The 24,708-nt window shown below is 41.7% G+C and overlaps 1 protein-coding gene across 1 annotated transcript in view; it reads left to right on the top strand.

Annotated features, from left to right (window-relative positions):
- Window positions 1–24,708, top strand: part of LOC145396870 (zinc finger protein ubi-d4 B-like) — a 636,773-nt gene that overhangs the window by 167,729 nt on the left and 444,336 nt on the right. Inside the window, exon 7 of the mRNA XM_080270158.1 lies at window positions 3,190–3,336. Coding sequence (XP_080126284.1) covers window positions 3,190–3,336 — 147 coding nt within the window. The remainder of the gene's footprint in view (window positions 1–3,189; window positions 3,337–24,708) is intronic.

Below are 24,708 nucleotides of genomic sequence, written 5' to 3'. Positions count from 1 at the left end.
TCTGTACCTTCTTTACGCCTGCACAGTTGTTGACTTTATACATGGTTTTTTTTCACCCCTGTGTAGAGTATAACTCTCATGCATGGGGAGGCTCCCCACATGCAGCTCTTCTAAGTAGGGTGGAGTCAAAGGCTTTTCGTCTCATCAATTCTCCTTCTCTTACTGGCTTCCTTCAACCTCTGTCTCTTCGCTGCACTGTTGCTTCTTTATCTCTTTTCTATCGCTACTTCAATGGTCGCTGCTCCTCTGAACTGTCTGCTTGCATCCCTCCACCCCTATGACGGTCGCGTAGCACCCGTCTAGCAACAAACTCTCATCCCTTTTCTGTCCAACTCTCTAATGCAAGAGTAATGCATTAATGGTTAATTACTCCCAGTCCTTCATTTATGCAACAGGTCAACTCTGGAACTGTCTCCCTCTGTCTGTATTTCCTACTTCCTAAGATCTCCAGTCTTTCAAACACAGTGTGTCCAGGCATCTTGAAATGAACAGATCTTAAATTTGGCTCTCTTTTTTATTGTTTTTGTTTTTTTTCTTGGGAGGAACGTTTAGCGGGCTCCTGACCTTTGGTTCCTTCTTTCTTGCATAAAAAAAAAAAATGATGCTATATGTGCACTGTCTGGGGAAAGCATCCACAATTTGCGGATCTCCCCCATTCATGGGGGTCTGTGTCCCCCAACCCCAGTGAATATGAGGGAAACCTGTACATGTGTTTAATGTCTCATAGTACATAAGCAAAATGACAGATTAGGGGCCATACGGGCGACTTTTGAGACAGCCATCCCACCAAGTGCAATTTTCCCCATAAGGTATATTGTCTATGAAGTGCAAAATTTTTAGAGAGTGAGGTCTTCTACTGCCCAGATTCTTGTGCATTAAGTGAATAGACTGTTCATTTACTGTATACGGCACAGGCAAAACACCAATTTTTTAGCATCCTTGGTTCCAGAGCCTTGCTGGATGAACCATTTTGTCAGACTAATCATGGCCACATAAGCCACATATGTATAGTAATTCAACAGGGACCAATGGAGATCACGGATAATAATTCCGCAATACACCTCTGATCCACTGCCTTTAACTGTAATCACACCAAAATTCTAATTTAAATTCTTTATGGAACAACTGAGCTGAGTTCATTATCAAGCTGCAGTACCTGACAAGTCCATTTCATTCGACACTGTCAAAACCATTCCATCATTACTCGATTATGCTCAATACTTTTACCATCTTTCATAGTTTTTCTGATGTTCATTTGCTTCTTTGAATCACCGTCATCATAGAATTACAGTATTTTTTTCTCTTTTGCATCTCTTTGTCTTAAGCAGTTGACAAACCAATACATGTGTCACGAAACTTCTGCACAGGAACACCATTTTCCTTTTTTTTTTTTTTTTTTTTTTTTTTTTTTTTTTTTACATTTCTGCCTTATTCTGCTTTATTTGCTTATGTTTTTAGTATAATGAAAATGTTGCATACTTACATACATACATACATAATATCTAATCCTATGTTGCCCCATGAGGAGCATAGGAACCCGAGGCTAGACAAGTTGGTCCTGATATTTAAGGTGAGAGTGGCCAGCCTCACTCATCCCTGAGTGGCATTACATGAGCAATAAACTCCAGCTACCCCTTGGATATAAACCGACACAGGCTCAGTCCATTTGGAGTGCCTTAATTTCCCACTAAACCAATTGGCCCCATAATTTGGTTTTGTGGTTACCACCCAGCATAGTAAATGGTTTCTTGGTGTATAGGAAACCATTTGGCTTGTCACTTAGTGTAAAGTCACCCATAGACAAAAGGAAGAGGAAAGAAAGAAGGAAAGAAAGACATAAGAAAGACATGATGGTAAGGAAAGAAGGAAGGGAGATAGGAAAGGGCAGCCACCTGAGAGCAGCAGTACATGAAGTGAGTGGATGGTGAGCACCCCCATCTACCAGTAATAAAAATGTTCATTTCTTTAAACCCCCCCAAATAGTTCTTAATTCACCATTGTGACCAGACAGGTGAATGAAAATAAATGTTAAGATATAGACGGCCAGTGAGATAAATCACTGGGTAGCTATGTATCGGTTACTATGGTAATGTCATACCTTGTGCTGACTGGCTTCTGCGCGCAAAGTCCACAAACATAATAACACTTTATGCACTCCACACACACTTATAAAGTGTCTCAGTAGATACCAATGATGGAAATAACCTTTTGATTTGATTGTGGTGGCAATTAAGAGGGAATTGAATTGGTGTTCCAGTATCTATGGGTAATTTTAACTGAAAGAAAAAAATTTAACTAGTAGTACTGTTTCTCAAGAACAGAAGTTCATGGTTTGGAATAGTTGATTGTGAGAATTTCATATTTGCTGATATAGTACAATGATAATGCTGGCTTACAAAGTTAGTTACGAGAAATATGAGAGAAAAAGCGTCTGGTCCACATTTGACAGTTGCAGAATCAGTGTAAACATTGCTGATCCAGTTCTTCCAGTCATTTTAGGGGCTGTTATTCGAATATTAGACAAAAAAGCAAGTGTAAACTTGTGAGTCCCGAACCAGTTAACATTTATCCCTATTTATTTGCTTTATTTGGTTATTGAGGGGTTTTGTCATTGCTGTAGTTTTGTGGACCGATTAACATGATCAAGGAGGTTTAACTGTACAGTATTGAAATAGGCTGGTGTTTATGCTTGGCACCACCACTGACACTTGAATCATTCTTTGAAGCCATAGTCAGGGCTAAATGTAAGTAAAACGAGATAAGAATAAGAAAAGATACAGGGATTGCCACCAAGATATGTAATGTAAGCAATCCAGGTGGTCATGCACTATTCAGCCCCAACTGGGGCCACCCAGGAAACAAGTCTGTCAGGCATGGGAATTTCAAATGCCCTATCGTAATTTTGTATGAATAAAAAGAGGTGACAGACCATCCAGTGCTAGAAAATTGGTGTTGTACCTGTACTTGTATTTCATATTCAGCAAGAGAATTGTGCATTTTACACAGGCTGTATATTAAGAGAGTGTGATAAATAGTATAATAAATTGAAACAGGTACTTACAATAATATTCATGTTTTCAACATTTTGGGTTCCTTGAATTAAATGTTAAAACACATAGCAGCATGCTTTTGGACATTTTAATGTGTTGCACCTCCAGGCATTGCAGTAATGGATTCTCTCTCATCTAGGAGCCATACTACTTTGATGAGACTGCCTTCCTTGAAGAGGAGGAGGAGGAACCAGATGATGATGATGATGAAACCTACTCCTCCCGTGCTGCACCAGCCAGGAAGCGTAAGAAGCAGCCCAAGCCTCCCAAAATACCCAAAGTCAGGGTGAGTTGTCTTGCATGGGGGTTACATTTAATTGTGATGATACCTTATTTTGCCAGGTTTGGTTGTGCTAGAGTAGGTTGGGTGGTAATATATAGTAGGTTAGGTTGTAACAGGTTAGGGTAGGTTAGGTTACATTTGGTTAGTTTAAGTAAGGTTAGGTTGGGTTGAGTTGGGTGAGGTAAGATTAGGTTTGGTTAGTTAGGTTAGGTTTGGTGGTAATTATAATTTAGTGTGACTTCAGGGATAAGGGACTGAATAGGGAGGCTGCCAGAGATTGAGCAGCATGGAGAGCCACCATTAAGCACCCAAGGCCGACGCATGCAAGTAGGTAGGAGCCTTGAAAAGCAAAATGAATGAACAAAATGAGGTTGTCGTAGGTTAGGTCAGATTGTTTCATTAGGTTAGGTTAGGTAAGGATGAGTTGGGTTAGCTTAGGCTAGGTTAGGTTAGATTAAGTTTGGTTGGGTCGGGTTATATTGAGTTCATTGACTAGGTTAGGTTGTGTTTGGGTAGGTTAGGATAAGATAGGTTTGGTCAGGTTGTTAAGTTAAGTTGTTATTTACTGGGTGCTACCCAAAAGTTCTCGAACTTTGACTAAAGTAAGGAAAAAAACTTATGTCAAGTCCTAATCATCATTGTCCCCTTCAAACTAGTCTCCATGGGTGTGCAAACATCGATCCCAGCACTTCTCCCATGATCAAAACCCGTTTTGGAAGTCCTTAAACATCAGCTTGGTCAGGACTTTGTTAGATTCCTCCAGGTTTTCCTCAGTGGTAACAGATCTTAGTCCTTTCAGCTGGATTTTCATTTTTGGAAAGAGAAAAAAATCACATGGGGCCAAATCTGATGAATACAGGGGGTGGGGGCAACTGGCATGTTTTTGTATGCCAAAAACTGCTGAACGATAAGGGCTGTGTATGTGAGTGCATTATCATGATGAATCACTCATTTGTTTGTGCATCACTTGTGGACACCTTCACGTCATGTTCTCCCAGAGCCATTTCACAACATCACATTACAACCTTGCATTGATGGTCTGTCCTTGAGGAACGAATTCCTTATGAACAATTCCCTCCAAGTCAGAGAAAGTGATGAACATTGACTTCACATTGCTCTTGACCTGATGTGCTTTCTTTGGTTGGGGTGAAGCTGGGCTCTTCCACTGCAATGACAGTTGTTTAATTTCCAGGTCATACCCGTAAACCCAGCTTTGATCACCAGTAATAACACTTGAAGGGATGTTAGGGTCATTTCTTGGCCATTCCTTGAGCTCCATGCAGACCTCCATGTGATGCAGCATTTGCTCATCAGTCAGGAGCCTCGGGACAAACTTGGTGACGATTCGTGTCATGTCAAGGCCACCAGACAGAATGCATTGGCAAGTTCCAAACGACTGGCTAACTGTGTCATGAACATCGTTGATTGTCGTCCTGCAGTCTTCGAGGATGGATGCTTGAACTTTAGCTACATTGTCAGGCGTAGAAATGGTGGAAGGGCGACCTGAATGTGTATCGTCATCTGTTGATGTTTGTTCATTTTTAAAACGCTTAAACCAGTCATACGTATGTGTAACCCCCAAAGCATTGTCGCCAAATCCCTTTTTAAATATTTCATGAGTTTTTCCACATTATTCCTGCATTTCACAGAGAACATGATGCACACGTGTTGCTCTTTCACATCCTCCATTTTTGAGAGCACAGAATTCACAAACTAACCTAAACAGTGGTAAAAAAACACACATGCAGCAAATGCATCCACCCTGCACAACGCCACTCGACACACTAACAAACAAAGGGTGCATGCACTGCCACCTAGGAACCACACACTGTATGACAAGCGGTTTCAGCCCTGCTTTCAAATTTCTGGAATTTCGGGTAGCAACTCATATGTGTTTTTAATGTTAATTTATACAGTATTTGGCTGAGTTATGTTAAGTTAGGATGTACAGTAAACTCCCAGTGCGGCATTATCTGGCATACAATCATTATCCGGCGTAGCCAGTGGCTGAATTAAAATGGTATCCGGCAGTAAGCATAAAATCCTTGACATTATCCGGCATGAAGGACCCTTTCTTCTGGCTAAAAGTACAGTACATTAGTATCCTGCATGATACAGTTGTTGTCGTCAAACATCCAGCCCTAATCACAAAAAAAGAAAATGTCAGACGCCTAAATCCCATAAGGGGTGGCCACAGACAGATCACTTCCATGTTGCCTTGTCCTCCGCCAATTCACTGCCATGCTTCCAGCTCGTACCCCCCTCTCTCATATACCTCTCCACTCCATCCCTCCATCTCATCCTTGGCCTCCCTCTCCCTCTACCCCCCTCCACCTCACATAAACTCTCCTTATCAGTCTCTCACTCCATCCTCTCTACATGGCCAAACCACCTCAGTGTGTTTCTCCTAACGCTTCCTATCACATCCACACCACAACGCTCCTTCACTTCCTCATATGTCAGTCTGTCTCTCCCCACATGCTCCTCTCAAATAACTCATTTCCACTGCTCTCACTCTTGACTTGTGTCCCTCCTACAAGGTCGAAGCTTCACTTCCATACGTTAGAGTTGGTATCACAATACTGTCATGCAGTAACTTTTTCACTGCCATGTTTGCTTCCTTCTTTCTTATCACTGCATTCAAGGAACCAGTGGAATAGACTGTAGCACCAGTCGAACAGGGCAGTACTCCCGAGGTTGATGGCAAACTGGTGATAGGGAGAGCTGGAGCTCCCGTTTCACCAGCCCTCAGGACTTGATCCTGACCATCTCCCTTTGCTGAACATTTTCAGTGCATTCATTTACACAGAGAGTAGGCCAGTATGCTCTCATAATACCTCTACCTTCAACTGTCTACACCACACTACATGCGCATAACATATCACACCTATTCACGTCTTTAGTAATGGCCGCTGCAATCTTACTATCAAATGAGGTGGTACCTCGGATTGCCACCACCGGCAGGGTAGGGCTGGCGGCACAGGGTCCTCCCGGTCGCCACCAAGCAACTGTTGCTATTTCCGGGAAAGCTCTCGTTGGTGAAGAAGTGACAGAGCTGCCTTATTCTTTAATAACATCCATGGCCTTACCACAAATTTTAACTCAGTTCATTTTTTCCTTCAGTCCATATCCCCTTTGGCCGTTTTCCTCACAGAACCATAAATCTCACCCTCTACCAATATATCTCCATTTTGTTTTCTTGGTTACCATCTCCTTACAAACTTCCGTAACAAGGGCAGCACCTGTTGTTAAATCAAATCCCAATATGAAGTTGACACTATTTTAAACTTCACTTCATCCAGTTTTGATTACTCAGTATATAATTTAAATTGTCAAAACATTACCAAATATATTTGTATAGTTTATCGTTCACCCAGTGCTTCTTCGGAACCCAGTGTATTTGATTCCATATCCACTCAGTTGAGTAACCTTGACCTTGCCCTTGGCACCGAAATTACCATTTTGGGTGATTTTAACATACACAATGTTGAATGGTTATTGCATTCTGCCTGGACTGACGACGCTGGTCTAGAGTGCGAGCTGTTTGCAGAATTGTTTAATCTCACCCAGTTGGTAAAGCAACCAACCAGAATACCTGATAATCCTGACCATAATGCCCATCTCTTGGATTTATTCTTGACAAATAAGCCAGATCAATACAGGATAGAGGTACTGTCACGACTTGGATCCTCTGACCACAATCTCATCAAAGCCTCATTAGTTAACCCTTCCACATCTCCCCATTCTGAACGTGTCAGGGTGACCCGATGGCACTTTGATAGGGCAGACTGGGAAGGATTTAGAATTTATCTTGCTGATGTTCCATGGCAGTCATTCTTCTCTAGTGATCCCAATTCTACCCAGTCCCACATTTGCGACTTAATACTAGCTGGTATGGATTTATTCATACCAAGTCAACAGTTCACTAAAAGATCGAACTCACCAAAATGGTTTGATGGCAACTGTGCCAGAACAACAGCCCAAAAGCCATTAGCATATAACTCTTACTTAAAATCAAAAACATCCGAATCACTCTCCCAATTTAAAATTGCTAGAAATCATGCAAAAGCTGTATTAAATCTATCTAAATCAAACTTTCTTCAAAAGCAAGCATCAAAACTACTTAACAACCCTAATGACAATAGAATATTCTGGTCAATGCTTAATTCTTTCAATAATAACTTTAACAAGTCATCTTCCATTCCCTCACTAAAATCTTCAGATGGCGACATTACAAATGACCCACATGGTGTACTGTCACCTCTGCGATCTAGACTTTTACATGGTCAAAAGGGGCAGAAAACAAGTCTCTATTGATGACCACTATGTGCTGGAACGATTGGGAACTCAGATTGATGGAGACTCTCTCCCATTAGCGGCCTCTTCGGTTGTGTTTATTACATTTCAAGTGGCCAAGTTAAGAATGGTAGCATGCCAAAATGACGGGGCCAGTCTCCAACTAGGCCAACCCGAGCCCAACCTTCGCAGTTTCCCAGAATGCTTCTAAGTTGCACGTTAATAAACTACTAGGTAAGCTATATACCATCAGTTCTCAAGGGTTATACAAACAATAAAGTTCGAGTGGGAGGGAATGTGTATTAACAAGACCAAAAAGTAGAAAACTTCCCCAGCTACTTGCTTTACAGATTAAACATGAATCAGTTGGCACATTGTTCGAAAAATATATCTCTATATGGTCCTAATATCAAATCCACAAAACTTAGCTCCTCTGTCCCAGTCCAATGTGTTTCTTCATAATCGTCCCTGAGCACAAATTTCACTGGTCCAGTCCTCTGCCACTCCCGACCGTAACTTCCACACTGGGACCTTGATTTCCAGACTTGAACTTTGACTCACTGGTACCTCGGCCTCCACACTTGGACTTGGACTCACTCACTGGTACTTAGCCCTCCACACTTGGACCCGCTAGAAGTTAATATGAATAATGAATAACTATTCTCCCCAATACAAGTAATTCCTTCACATGATCAGGAAGGTCTCATAATAAAGAAACATGAGTTATAACACTCGGCATCTCAAATAATAATAGAATAACACATGGCACTACAGACACATAGGTCTGCTCAAAATAATACTTATTGTAGGGATAACATGGAAGAAAAAGTACTATAACAAATACAGTAAGCATAAATAACTGTAACTCTAACCATGAAAATCATCACTGCATCAATATCATTGTGCTTCACAAAGTAACTATGTGAACATTTACTCACAACTTAGCCCTAATAAATACTGAATTACCAAGTCATTTCAACACAGTAATAAATAATGCACAGTCCCTGGGCACCTGACACTTGGCCTACAAAAATCACACATTTATCTGAGGCTCAGACAGAACTAGCTTGCATTCTCTTGCTTCAGTTACACATTAAATAATAATATAAAGTACAGTACACAAAAATATGGGAAATACCTCACTATCCAACTCAAAAATGTAGGGGAGGTGAGCGGGAACACAGGACTCGCTTCTCCAAAGGCTAATGGCGTCACCGTTACACTTCCTGAGGAATGACAACACTTCGATTCTACCCCGAGTCTATTTCTCTATTTCGTCACTATTATCACTCGTGGGATATCACTATTCGTGCTTCAAAATATCAGACATATCATTAATATCAAATTACTTACAGAATTCCTTGGAGGGGGGGGGGGGAGGATGATGACAGTACCGACCAACTGCCACCTACCACGGCCGGTGAGCGAGTGAGACACGCCAAAACTGCGTGGTGCAAGAGGGAGCGGGGGATGACGGCGTACGCAATTTAAGATTATTATTGTTACAGACTCGTTATAGACTCAGTGTGATGTCTTACCCCTTACAGTTGATTACCCCCAAAAAATGACATTCTCTAGTTACAATAATTACTCAGCAACCTCTCTCTCTTTATACCCTTACATAGAAAAACAATACAAATTATCGTGCTTTACATCACTTTGCGCACGCATACAATATGCTGGATCACGTGACCAAAGGCACATGTTCCCATCTCACTCGAGTTTTTATATTATAAAGAGACTTAATACTAGTAGATTACAGTAGGAAAAAAAAGTGACTCAGCAACTAGGTAACTTAACCTATGTTCTGGTAACATCCACGTGGTAACAGCCATGCCCCGGCCACATTCTCTCACTAAACCGAACTTTTGGTCATATAAAATGAACTAGATACAACTCATTATCACTTCTGGGCACTACAGTGGGAAAGCAGATATCCTTGCCAGTACCATTGCCAGAAACTCCACCATAGACGATACCAGCCAGAATGTCCCAGTACTGGAACTTGATTCTGCCGAAATTGCCCCACTTAAAATACAGACAAGATATGTAAAATCCATCCTAGACAATTTACCTACTGACAAAGCTCCAGGGCCAGATGGAATTCTGCCAGTTGTTTTGAAAAAGTGTTCCCCTGAACTTGCTTCTATCCTAGCTAAATTATTCAGACTATGCATACATACTTCTTTATTCCCAAATTCATTGAAAGAAGCCAATATCCACCCAGTTCTGAAGAAAGGAAGTTCATCTGACCCCTCCAATTACAGACCAATAACTGTCACATCTTCTCTTGGAAAGGTATTTGAAACTTTAATTAATAAGCACATTGTTAAACATCTTGAATCCAACAACTTAATTAGTGATAGACAATATGGTTTTTGCCACGAAAGATCCATCATTGACATACTCAATCTCTTAACTCATTCCATTCATCAATCAATTGAAGTTTTTGGAGAAACTCATGCAGTAGCTCTTGATACAGGTATCTCTAAAGCTTTCGACAGAGTATGGCACCGTTCCCTGCTGTCCAAACTCCCTTGCTATGGACTAACATCTTTTGTTCCTTTGATTTCTTCATATCTTAGTGACAGGAAAATAAGAGTAAAAGTAGATGATGCATATTCCAATTTCCACTCAATTAATGCCGGCGTGCCGCAGGGATCTTTTCTGGCGCCAACCCTATTTCTGGTTCATATTAATGAACCCACAATCCCATTCACTCATATGCAGATGACTCAACAATACATAGTTCATTCACACTCAGACATCCATTTACAAAGTCTAATATCTCCACCTCTCAACTCAGTACAGAGAAGAGATTACTGTATATACAGTTTACTAATAGACAGATATTGCCAGATTCGTACATTACCTTCAGTGCTACTAATATTCCCATCTCCAAAAGTATTGAAATTCTTGGCATCTCACTTAACAGTTCCCTCAGCTGGACCTCTCATGTCAGATCACTTGCTAAAACCACCTCAAAGAAACTTGGATTATTGTACAGAGTCCGTAACTTCTTCGTTGATGAGCAGTTAGCTATAATTTATAAGAGTCATGTGCGCTCTCGGCTTGAATATTGCTCACCCTTGTGGAATGGTCGTGGAGAGGTTGCATTAAGACAACTAGACAAAATTCAGAACAAAGCTGTTAGAATCATTAACAACCCTGCCATTACATATTATAAACTACCTCCCTTGCAAGTAAGAAGGAATGTTGCCTCCCTTGCATTATTTTACAGATATTTTTTTGGCAAATGCTCAGACGAAGTTGCTTCCATGGTGCCACCTCTCCATGCCTTCCCTCGTGCTACACGGGCATCTGGTAGCGCTCATGACTGGAATGTCACTCAGCCATGTTGCAGAACTTCTGCCTATCAGAATTCTTTCATTCCCTGAACTGCATCTCTCTGGAACTCGCTTCCCCAGAGTTGTTTCCCTCCAAATTTCAACCCACAGTTGTTCAAGTCTAACTGTTACAGATATTTTATGAACGGAGGACACCAGTAATCTGGTGTATGGATTATTATTATTTTTTTTACTCATTTGTTTTTCCTTTCTCCGTTCTATTTAAAAAAAAAATAAATAAAAAAAGCAACCTTTCTTCCTTGTTGTACCCTTTCAAGCACATCAGCCTCCAAACTTCCATCCTTACTCATCACACTACCTAAGTACTTAAATGCACTCACATTTTCCATTTCCCCCTCATCCAGCTTCACTGTATATTCACTGACTTCACTTCTCTCGAAGACCATAACTTTACTCCTCCCTACATTCACCTTTAGATTCCGTTTCTTACACACTCTCCCAGACTCATCCACCAATCCTTGCAGCTTCCCTTTGTCTTCACTTAACACATTATCATCTGCAAACAACAGTACAAGGAGTTTCCAAACACTGCCCTCTCTCATTAGGGCCACTCCAACATCCACAGTCCTACTTTGTATCTCCTTTATAACCCCACCCATATACAGATTAAACAACTGTGGAGACATGACTCATCTCTTTTTCAATGCAACCTTCAAGTAGAGAAATTCACTCAGATCACTATCCACGTGCACTGCAGCCTTAGCCCCCACATACTTACTCTTCACGGCCTTCAACGTCTTCCCATCTACTCCATATATTCTTATTACTTTCCACAGTCATTGTCTGTCCTCCATGTCATATGCTTTCCCCAGATCCATGAAGGCCGCATACAACTTCTTTCCCTTCTCTAGAAACTTTCTCACTAAAGACATGAGAATGAATATCTGATCTACACAACCTCTTCCCATCCTAAAACCTCCCTGTTCTTCTCCAAGTAAATCCTCTGTTATTTCCTTAACTCTGTCAGTAAGTATCCTACCATATACTTTTCCTGTTACACTAAGAAGACAAATGCCCCTATGATTACCACACACTTCTTTTTCCCCATTTCCTTTGTACAGAGGGAATAATTATACCTGACTTCCAATCCTCTGGAACTCTGCATTCTCCCCAGGCCAATCTGCACATCTTCCACATCCATTCTACTACTGTCTCTTCCCCATGCTTCAGCATTTCACTCCACACTCTATCAATTCCTGGGGCTTTCCCCATTTTAATTTTCTTCATTGCTTCCACAAATTCCATACCTCTGATTTCTTCCTGTCTTCTCACATCCCTCTGTCTCCCAGCCATTCCTCAGCCACGTATATTCGCATTATTTTCATTCTCTGTGTTCAACAATTCATTAAAGTGTTCTCTCCATCTGCTCACACTTTCTCCCCTTTCCACTAGTAATCTACCATTTTAAGTCTCTCAGTCCCCTACTAACTTCTTTGGCACCCTGTCTAACTCTCTTTACTTCTTTCCAGAACATTTTCTTACAGCCCCTCCACTTTTCACTCTAATTCCTTCCAACTTCCTCATCCACTCTCTTCTTACTCTCTCTTACTAATCTTTTCACCTCTGTCTTCCTCTGGACATATAACTCTATCTTCCATCTCTCAACTTCTTCCATGCCTCTGTCTCTCATCCACTCACTGTATGCTTTCTTCTTTTGTGCCACAGCCTCTCTCACCTCTTCATTCCACCATTCTGTTTCTTGCACCTCCTTTCGTCTTCTCTTCATCCCACACACCACCTCACGTGCTGCCCAGATTTTTTCTGTGAATATCTTACACATGCCTTCCACATCCCCCATCTGCTTCAATCCATTTTTACCCAACTGCTCCTCCACTTCCCTCTTATAGTCTGCGTTTTTCTCATCCTCTTGTAACCTTTCCACCCTCCTTACATATACTGTACTACTTCCTCCTGTCCTTCCCTTCTTCTGTTTCTCCATTTCACTTGAACCTTGATTCTCACCACCAGCAAGTGGTGGTCAGAAAGTCCACTCCCCAAACCTCTATATGCTCTTGCATCCATTACCCACCTTCACTTCCTCTCATCCACACACACATAATCAATCATTGCCTTCCATTCATTCAGTTCACCATGCACACTTCTCACGCCATGTACAGTATACCTATGGATCATTTTGTGCCTGAAGAGGGTATTAGCTATCACCAACCCCCTCCTGGCACAGATGTCCAGGAAAGCACTGCCATTCTCATCTATCTCAGCAGGCACACCCCACTCACCAACTACTCCATCCACCTTCACATTCCCTACTTTTCCATTCATATTGCCAATCAAAAACACTCTCTCATTCCTTTCAAACTTTTTCATGCATGCTTCCACATTTGTCCAGAACTCTTCTCTCACTCTGCCTACACAATCTTGCATTGGCGCATACTCGCACACGATTGCCCACATCTGTAGTCCAACTTTCAATCTTACCCACACAGTCATTGAGCCAACTGATCCATACTCTCTTATATTCTCCTCCAATACATTCTCCAGCAATACATACTCCTTCTTTTGCCCTCTCATTCTCAACTACTCCCACACATGTACCCCATCCATACTCCCATTCTCTCACACTCTCACTCTCCATTTAGTTTCAGTTAATCCACATACATGCACTTTCACACCCTCAAGCACCTGGACAATTTCTCTCTCTTTCACCTCATGATTTGCACCCTTTACATTCCATGTCTCCATCCGTATCATGTCCTTTGTTCGGTCCTTAGGCGTCACCTTTAGGTCAGTCCTGGTCTGAGGCTTCTTGTTCGTATTTTTAGTTAGTTGTTTTATGGAGAGGGGCACTAACCCTCTGCCAACCCACTTGTTGCGACTTAGGGAACACGTTTTGGTTGGTTATAAGGTTACCACCCAGTGTTGTAAATGACTTCCTGGTTTACAGGAAATCATTTGGCTTGCCACTGAGTGTAGAGCTACCCAAAAAATAGAGTACCACTACACTAAGTGGGTGGATGATGGGCGCCCCGCAATACATTAGTATCCTGCATAATACAGTTTTTGTCATCAAACATCCGGCCATTATCACAAAATAAAAAATAAGAGAATAAAGATACACACAAAAAGAATAGGGTTATGTTGTACTGTAATATGAAAGTGGTGGAGTGTTGAGGGAGGGCAGGAGGGTTGACAGTTGGTGGGCCTTACAGCTCACAGAGTGTTGGTGGTGGGTAGGGAGGGGAGATGCAGTGGTAGGGAATGGAAGTTTTGATTGGCTAAGACAAGGAAGGGAGAATTCTAATGCGGAGTTTTCATTGGCTGACAACAGGTAGGAGGATGTTCCCTCACTCTCCATTATATTCCCCTGCTGCTGTGATGCTGATGTACAAATGAGCCTACATTGCATTCTAAGCCTCTTCCAAAACATTATTATTTTTAACTGGCAATGCTGTGATGGGTCCCTCCACCACTTGGTTGGCTTAGTGCAGTTGTGGCTCTCTGAAATGTTACACTGCTGTCCCCTCTCACTCTCTCACCGTGGAATTCCTCACCTTCTTTGCCATTCCTATCCTTATGCATGGGCTTCTTCTCTGAAGTGCACATTACTCTTCTATACAAGTGACTGTAGGATTCTGCAAAGGCACTGATGAAAGTGTATTGGAAAGAAAAATCAATTAGATTTTGTTACTAAACAAGAAGAGTTTATGAAAATGTGATTACAGCATTTTACCAAACAAAAGAATCATATTACAAAGGAATTGTAAACAAAATAATTATAAAATCATATAGACAACTGTTTCTTCCCAAGTGAAGTTTGTCCATGTACAATGTGATGACAGTTTTATTTTGGTCTATGTGCCCGAGTACAGTACTGTACAGTATGGTGTACACAGCACATTACAGTAAAGTGAAGCATGCTTCATTTTATTGATATATATTTTTTTCTTATGTTTTGATTGTTTAATTTTGGGCATTATTGTACAGTATTCTCCAATAATGTCTTTACATCATCACCATCATCAACATGAAATGTGTTTCTATACAGAAAATTACAGTGTACAGTGGGCTCGCACAGTGCGTGAGAGATTGGGCGGTGCACGAGCTCGTGCACTGGGAATTCGCGTACTAGGAATACATAATCTTATGGGAATAATTGCATATGGGCGGTACCCCCTCATACCTGGACATTTTTTGGCCCTTAGAGACATTATAAAGGTCATATGTTTCAGACATTGTACTAAAGCTATAGCTACAATAACAAAAATATGGGTAGTCACCTTAACAACAGGTCAGCTCTGGAACTGTCTCTCTCTATCTGTATTTCCTGCTGCCTATGATCTCCAGTCTTTCAAACGCAGTGTGTCCAGGCATCTCAAAATGATCGGATCTTGAATTTGGCTCTCTATTGTATTTTGTTTTTCTCTTGGAGGGAACTGTTACTGCGGGCTCATGGCCTTTGGTTCCTTCTTCCTTGCATAAAAAAAACAAAAAACAGGCCTGATGACCTTAAATAACAGGGGTTCCGAGGTGCGGCAACACTTACAGCACTGCACTCCCCACCGCACCAACACTTCCCTCCACAGACTCCTCTTGATCACCTTCCTCAGGAGCATCGAAGTCACTCACTTTGGCCATAAACCCTTCAAAGTCCAATGCTGACACTTCTGACATTGCATCCTCTTCATCCTCAACAGGAACAGGAGCAGACGATGTCGATGGTTCTGCTATTTCACCAACTTGGGCCCGCTGTGTGTAGCTTGTTATGAGTGTCTGTCTTCTCCTGTTTATTTCTTCCCTGTGCCTGTCTGTGTAGAAACGGAAGAGTTTGTCGATACCAACCAGAAGTTCCTCCATTCTTAGGTTGCTCACTTCCTGTTCCTTCACCTCTTCCTTGAGCTTATCCACGGCAACAAGGATCTTGCTAATGTTTGACATACACAGCTCAGTCCTGCCTTCCATCACGCTAGGCTGCTGAACTTGACTCTGTCTGGCGAATCAACATGGCGACACGGGACGCGCTCTGTGAGGGGTGGTTGCGCACTAGTAGAAAATGGCATTTTTGAGCCACTCCTTGCCTCTGCCTCGCGTTCTGTGCGGTAAACTTGCGCATTAAAGGGTTTTGGGTATGATTTTTGGTCACTCGTGCACAAGGCGAATCGCGCACTGCGGTGACGTGCACTGTGCGAGCCCACTGTACTTCACAGTACGTTACAGTTTTTCAATACAGCGAATGCCCACATAACGTGGGAATATTGTACCCGGAAGATCCCGCTTTATGAGAATTCTGTATTATAGGGCCATATGTTTATATGTTAAAGGGTTTCATGGTACAACTGTGGGGTTGGCCCTAATGAATGAGGGTGAGATTTGGAAGCCTCCAGTGTTGCTGTTTGCTGATGATACAGTATTGTTGAGTGAAGATGAATGGGAGTTGCAAGGTTTGGTGAGTGAATTTGGGACAGTGTGTAGGAGGAGGAAGCTGAAAGTTAATGTAAACAAAAGTAAAGTTATGGTGTTTGAGAGGAATGAAGTCACAGAGTGTGCAGTGAGGTTGGATGGTGAGGATATGGAGAATGTGAGTGCATTCAAGTACTTGGGTAGTGTGATGAGTAAGGATGGAACTTTGGGGGATGAAGTACGTGAAAGGGTACAGCAGGGAAGAAAGGTTGTTGATACACTGAAAGCAGTGATGAGAAATAGGGAGGTGAGTATGGAAGTTAAGAAGGCACTGCATGATGGTATTGTGATCCCTACCCTGACGTATGGAAGCGAGGCGTGGACCTTGCAAGAGGGGAACAAATCAAGAGTGAGAGCAGTGGAAATGAGTTACTTGAGAGGAGCATGTGGAGTGACGTGGAGGGACAGGTTGACGAATGAAGAAGTGAAGGAACGTTGTGGGGTAGATGTGGATGTGGTTGAAAAGATTAGGAGAAATACACTGAGGTGGTTTGGACATGTGGAGAGAATGGAGAATGAAAGACTGACTAAGAGGGTGTATGTAGGTGTGGTGGAGGGAGGGAGAGGGAGGGGTAGACCGAGGATGAGGTGGAGGGATGGAGTTGAGAGGTATATGAGGGAGGGGGGGGTGAGTTGGGGGGAGGGTAGTCAAATGGTGGGTGACAGAGTGACTTGGAGGCGTTTTGTCTGCGGCCACCCTTTGCGGGATTAGGGAGTCGGGCTATAGATAGATAAATAGATGGTACAGTCTGATACTAAAGTCCTTGGACTTAGCAAATTTATCGGTTAAAAGGTGGTGTCTCAATCATTGCTTAGGAAGGGGCAGTGTTAACAAGTGGGTGGAGTGTTAGTGTGGTGGGGAAGGGTGTGGGGGTGGGGAGAGTCAGTGAGTGGAGAGTTGGGGCTCGTGTTCAGTGATTCAGATTTGTGTGTTGACCAAACCTTGAAGATGAATATTACTGAGGCATGTTTTGGTGCATAGAATAAGTAAGCCAGAACTTCTATCTATCTATCTATCTATTGCCAGACACCATAATCCTGCAAAGGGTGGCCATTTGACACTGAGTTAGTTGTTTTACAGGGAGGGGCACCAACCCTCCACCAACCCACTTGTTGACACATAGGGAACATGTATGGTTTGGTTATATGGTTACCACCCAGCGTTGTAAATGGTTTCTTGGCTTACAGGAAGCCATTTGGCTAGTCACTCAATGTAAAGCCACCTGTCAAGGAAAGAAAAGGAATAAGAAGTGACAGGAAAGATAGGAGAAATAGGAAGAGGGGAGGGCAGGCACAGAAAAAGAATGATAAAAGCTAAGGAAGTAGGCAGCACTACATCAGGTGAGTGGATGATGGTCGCCACCACCTATGACAGCAGTTGAATAATGCAAAAAAAAATGATTACTTAAGAACAAGTAGGATTCAGAAAAATGGTATGGAATATAAATTTTTTATGGTAGGAATTTGCCAATGATGAGAGAAGTTTTGTGACGGAAGCCAGGATGATGATAATTGTGTGTGTGTGTGTGTGTGTGTGTGTGTGTGTGTGTGTGTGTGTGTGTGTGTGTATTTACCTAATTGTGATATACAGGAAATGAGCTACGCTCGTGGGGTCCCGTCTCTGTTTCTCAATAAGTCAGATTTAGCTTTAAACTCGTTTAAGGTTTAGACTGGACGATCTCTTTGTCCAGATTATTCCACAGGTCTATACATCTATAAGGAAAACTGTATTTCTTGATATCCTTCGAGCAGCTTGGTTTCTCGTGTTTCATTCCGTGTCCTCTTGTTGATCTCTTATCCCATACAAACAGATCTTCTTTGTCAATTTTATCTACTCCCACCATGGTCCTGAACACTGCAATCATGTCTCCTCTCTTTCTCCTAAGGAAGGCAAATCCAGCTTTTCCAACCTTTCTCTATATGACAGATCTGCCAGACTGGGGACCATTTTGGTTGCTGTTCTTTGTATTCTCTCAATCTTGTTTATATCTTTCTTTTTGTGTAGGAACCACGCTACTGCTGCATATTCTAACCTGGGGCGAATCATGGCCACTATCAATTTTTTCATCATCTCCTCATCCATATAATGAAAAACTACTCTTATATTAGTCAGGAATTTATACGTCTCTCTAACTGCCTTGTTAATGTGTTTTTCAGGTGACAAACTATCCTGGACCAGCACTCCCAAATATTTCTCTTCTCTCGCTTTTGTGGTTGGTTCATTACCCATCAAATAATTCAGTGATGGCCTTTTGGTACTTTTACCCATTTCCAATATTTTACACTTCTTTGCATTAAATTTCATTTCCCACATCCGGCTCCAATCGTGTATCCTATCCAGATCCTACTCCAGCATTTTACAATCCTTCTCAACCTCTACCTTCCTCGTGATCTTTGCATCATCAGCAAACAGACTTGCATAACTGTTCACTCCATCTACCATATCATTTACATCAATCAGGAACATTACTGGCGCCAACACCGGGCCCTGTGGGACTCCACTTTTTACATCTCTCCATCCAGACATCCTATCCTTTATTACTGTCCTCATTTGTTTGTCTCTCAAAAAGTCTCTCATCCATTCCAGGAGGTTCCCCTACTGTCCTATATGCTGTAGTTTCCACATTAGTCTCTTATGAGGTACCTTGTCAAAGGTCTTCTCCAAATCTAAATACACACAATCCACCCAACCATCTCTCTCCTAAAGCACATCAATCACTCTTGAATAAAAACTCATCAAGTTGGACACACATGACCTTCCACTTCTAAATCCAAACTGACTATCAGCCAAAATATTCATCTCTTCCAGATATTTTGTCTATCTATCTCTCAGAATTCTTTCGCACAATTTTGTGACCATGCTGGTTAGGGACACTGGTCTGTAATTCAGGGGTTCTTCCCTGTTTTCTCCCTCATAAATTGGTACCACATTTGCCATCTTCCATTCTTGAGGCACTTTCCCCTCTTCCAGAGAACACAATTAAACTGTGTATCTTATCTGCCAGTTTTTTTCTACATTCCTTCAGTACCCAATTAGAGATTCCATCTGGTCCTGGGGCTTTCCTTACATCTTGAGTTTCCAGTAATCTATACACTTCCTGTACTTCTACTTTTATATCTTTTATCATTACATTTCTAGTCACTCCCTCCCCTTCCACAAACTCACTTTCATTAGTGAAAACTCACTGGAAACGTTTGTTCATTATTTCTGCTTGCATTGCCGCATCTTTATATACCTCTCCTTCTACTTTCATTTTGGTGATTCCTTCCTTTTGTTTCAGTTTGCCATTGACAAATCTATAAAACAGTTTGGGTTCATCCTGACATTTGTCTTTTATACCTTTTTCAAAATTCATTTCTTCCTCTCTACGTATTTTTGTGTAATCATTTCTATTTCTTTTATATTCTTCCTTTATTCTGTTGTTACCTCTCTTTCTCCAATTGTTCCATGCCATATCTCTCTCTTTTTTTGCTGTTATACACCTTCTATTAAACCACTCCTCTTTTCTGTTTTCTTTCTACCTTACTCTTGGCACAAATTTTTCCACGTCTGAGTCATAGAAGCCTAGAAAAATATCCCACTTTCTCTGTATCTCTCTTGTTTCTCTGAATTTTCTCCAATCTGCATTTTCGAATTATTTTCTCAGTCCTGTGAAGTTTTTCTTTTCCAAAGTTGTATCTTCCTTGCCTATAAAGCTTGTCTTGTGGCTCCACGTTCCCTGTTATCATCTGGAACTCAATGACCACATGATCACTCTTTCCGGTAGGACACAGATATTCCAAGGATTGTACTACATCAGGCTCTTTGGTAAACAGTAAATCTAGTCTTGCTGGTGTGTCCTCACCTCGGAACCGTGTCTCTTCTTTGACCCATTGCGTTATCACATTTTTCATTGTAATATTTAATAATGTAGTGCCCAGTGAAGCTTTGCTGCCTCCTGAGTCCCATTCCTCCCAGTTCACCTCCTTACAATTGAAGTCACCCATTAAAATTATATTGTTACTTTTCTCTATCATTTTCTGTAAATAGCTAGCCATGTCTGACAACATTTTCTGGTATTCATCATCACTCCATGCTCTTGTCTTAGGGGGAACATACACTACTGCCATATCTCTCTTACTATTCTCTCCAGTTTCTAATTTCATATTTATCACTTCAGCCCTGCCTTCTCCCATTTCCACGGTATCTACATTTAAGTTGTTCTTCACTGCTATCATCACTCCTCCTCCCATTTTTTCCATTCTTTGTCTTCTCCACAGTTTGTATTTACCATCTCCTATATGAACATCAATATCTTCTCTCAATATGGTCTCTACAAAGCACATAACATCAGGTGCATGCACCCTCAAAAAATCGTTGATTTCTAGCCTTGCCGATAATAAACCATCAGCATTAGTATATGCCACCTTCCAATTCCTTTTGATGTTTTTTATACCCTCTTTTCTTCTCTCCGCCGGTACCACTTCCTCAATTTCTGATCCATGACACTCTAATAAAACACTGTCTTCTCTTCCTCCGTTCTCTGTTCGTTTTTTACCTTTGTTTCCTGTACTAACTCCTTTCTCTTAGCCCTTTCTTCCTCATTTGCATCTCTTCTTATCCAAACATTTTTGAACCCTTCCTTGTGTGATAATTTCCATGTTCTACTGATAATTTCATTTACTGTTGCTTGGGACTTAAACTTCACCTTCAGTGGCCTTGCCCCTTCTTCCTCGTACTTTCCTAACCTAAACACCTCTTCAATCTCTTTTTGAGCTCCATGGTTTTCCTCCAAGACTAGCGATATTATTTCTTTAACTTTCCTCCGTTCTTCTCTTTCTCTTTCTCTTTCTGATATTATTGTCATACGTTTTTCTTTAACTCCTGAAAGTATTATACATTTTTTTCTTATCTGCTATATCTCTAACTAAAGATTCTCTACTTCTCAGTACCCTAACCACTTCCCTCTCCACTCTTTCCTTACTTTGTTTTTCTATAATCTCTTTCAAATTTACATTTCCTTCTTCCTGAATTTTCTTCCACCCCTTATGTTGTTCCTTGATTTCTTTAATGTGCTCGTCCTGTATTCTTGATTTAGATTCATACTCATCTACAGTAATCCCTCAAATATCTGAACGCCCAATATCCGAACATCCCCACTAACCGGACATAATCGTCCTGGGATCCAACTTTCCCAAAATGGGCCAAAAACCGCAAAAAATTCGAAAAAAATCTGACTTTTTTCCTTCCCGTAATTTGAAATTGCCGCGTGGTGCCGAACAGCTGTTACACCATGGTCCCTTCACCCCTTCCTTCCTCCCCCTCCCCCCTCCCTTGTCAGGGTTGCCATTTGGTATTTTTCATTACCAAGTGTGGGCAAATGTGGTAATAAAAAATTTGTTTGGTAATGAATCAGAATACTGTAATGCATTACCAAATGGATTTTTCACAAGTATGAGGATACACAGAATGGAGATGGTGGATTGTTTGCTCTCTCTGATTAATCTGCTACCCTACATAGCGTGAAAATAATCAACATGGTGTCAATTATATGGAGAGTGATTACATGTATTTCCACTTGTATATATAATTAGTGAAGAGTAAATGCTAGCTTTACGAATTTGGTAATGAAAAGTTAAATTTGGTAATGAAAGTTGAGGAGATTGGTAATGTGGCCGTTGCGATCTGGCAACTCTGTTATCCCGCCATCATCAACAGTCACAGGCAAACTCCGATCGAGAGCAGATGCTTATAGCAGTGCAATCCACAGGTGCTTGTTTTTTGTGAACAAACAGTGAATAAACTGCAATACCGCACCACTAGAACACACGGGAATTTACAGTGTTGTGCAGTGTTAAGAAATTAGAATTTAGAGTGCAGAGGATTAACTGTGGACTGCAAACTAGCAGTTCAAACCAGTCCAGGAGCCAGGGACTTGTAAGTTCCCAGAATGTTTAATATTGTATAAACTCACCTCTAAAACCTCATGTTATGGTTCTTTTGCATTTATTTCAGTCTTTTATGTCCCTTATTGGTGTGATTTGGGTCTTAAATAGGTGCAATGCATGTCCAGAGGGAGTTGTATAGGTGTTTTTCTGAGTTAGGGTCCATAAGTACAAGTCCAGGAGGCTGGGGCCCAATATCCGGACAGGATCACTATCCGGACATGCCTTTGGCTCTGTTACATCGGATATTGGAGGGATTACTTTTGTTTTTCATCCTGTCCCTTTCTTCTTCTAACCTCTTATTCTCCCTCCTTAGCTGATTTATTCCATTAGAGGCTGATTCACTGCTAACTTTTAATTCGGTAACTTCTCTTTCTTGTTCGTCACTGCGTGTACGAATTTTTTCCAGTGTATTCCTTAAACTTTTGATCTTGTTATCCTGCTCTATGGTCCGTTCCTGTAATTCTTTAATTACTGCCCATACCATGTGCAGTTTGCCACAAGGGCATGGGAAGTAATTCCATCTTGTGCGGTGTTTGTGATAAATGGGTGCATAAGAGATGTAGTGGTATCAGAGGTAGACTGCGAGATAATGCTGATTTTATGTGTACGGCGTGTCAGGGTGAGCAGGTGGAGATTGTTAGACTTGAAAGGATTGAACTTGCTGGTGAATCTCTTGAGTGTGTGGAAGAGTTTTGTTATTTGGGAGACATGTTGTGTGCTGGAGGTGGGGCTGGAGCTAGCTCTGTGGTTAGGGTGAGAAGTAGTTGGAAGAAGTTCAGGGAGGTCTTGCCTCTCTTGACATTGAGAGGACTCTCCCTACGTGCTAAGGGGTCTTTGTATGCAGCATGTGTTGGGAGTGTAATGCTGTATGGTAGTGAGACCTGGGCAGTGAAGGAGGAAGATATTCGCTGGCTCAGACATACAGAAATGACAATGATTAGGTGGATGTGCAGTGCGTCCCTGCGTCCAAGGCCTGGAGGGGCTGGGTTTACGATGGAAGAGTTGAGAGGTAAGATGAAACTGGAGTGTTTTTTTTTTTTTTTTTTTTTTTTTTTTTTTTTTAATGTGAGGAAGAAGGAACCAAAGGCAACGAGCCTGCAAAACTATTCCTTCCAAAAGAAAAAAAAATATAAGAGAGAGCCAAATTCAAGATCCGATCATTTCCAGATGCCTGGACACACTGCGTTTGAAAAACTGGAGATCATATGAAGTAGGAAATACAGACAGAGGGAGACAGTTCCAGAGTTGACCTGTTGCATAAATGAAGGACTGGGAGTAACGGTTAACTCTTTCATTAGAGAGTTGGACAGAGAAGAGATGAGAGTTTGCTGCTAGACTGGTGCAACGCGCCCGTCGTAGGGGTGGAGGAATGCATGCAGACAGTTCAGAGGAGCAGTGACCATTGAAGTAGCGATAGAAAATAGATAAAGATGCAACAGTGCGGCGAAGAGACAAAGGTTGAAGGGAGTCAGTAAGAAGAGGAGAGTTAATGAGGCGAAAAGCCTTTGACTCCACCCTATTGAGAAGAGCTGTATGTGGGGAGCCTCCCCACACATGAGAGTTGTACTCTACACAGGGACGGATAAAACCCCTGTATAGAGTCAACAATTGTGCAGGGGTAAAGAAGGAACGGAGTCGGCTTAGCACACCCAATCTCCTGGAAGCAGATTTTACAAGAGATGTAATATGGTCTTTCCAAGACAAGTTCCGAGTAAATGAAACCCCAAGCATGTTCAAGGATGATGCAAGATTAAGCTGAATATTATCAAACATTAGTGGGTATACCTGTGGAAGATTTTGTTGGGTTGATAGGTGCAAAAACTGAGTCTTTGATGCATTAAAAACAACAAGATTATTTTTACCCCAGTTAGAGATATGAGCCAAGTCAGACATTAGGTGTGCCATAGCCTCATCCCTTGTTTGTTGAAGTAACTGCTGAGATGGACGTTGCGGGAATCGAATGGAAAGGTGAAGGGTGGAGTCATCAGCGTATGAGTGGATAGGGTTAAATGTACAGCTTAGAAGGTCATTGATGAATAAAAGTAAGAGAGTTGGTGATAGGACAGAACCCTGAGGAACACCGCTGTTAATAGATCTAGGAGAAGAATGATGGCCGTCTACAACAGCGGCTATAGAACGACCAGAAAGGAAGCTAGAGATGAAGGCACAGATAGAAGGATAGAAACCGTAAGAGGGCAGTTTGGAAATTAAAGATTTATGCCAGATTCGATCGAAAGCCTCAAAGATGTCAAGTGCAAAGGCAAAGCTTTCGCCAAAGTCCCGAAAGGAGAATGACCACGAGTCTGAAAGGTAGGTGAGAAGATCGCCAGTGGAGCGTCCCTGATAGAACCCATACTGACGATCAGAA

Source organism: Coenobita brevimanus, chromosome 39 (assembly GCF_032717465.1).
Source record: "Coenobita brevimanus isolate Jiangsu-jjx chromosome 39, ASM3271746v2, whole genome shotgun sequence".
In the NCBI taxonomy this organism is placed as follows: Eukaryota; Metazoa; Arthropoda; class Malacostraca; order Decapoda; family Coenobitidae; genus Coenobita; species Coenobita brevimanus.
The sequence above is the reverse complement of the archived record's forward strand: the minus strand, read 5'-3'. Positions and strand labels throughout refer to the sequence as shown.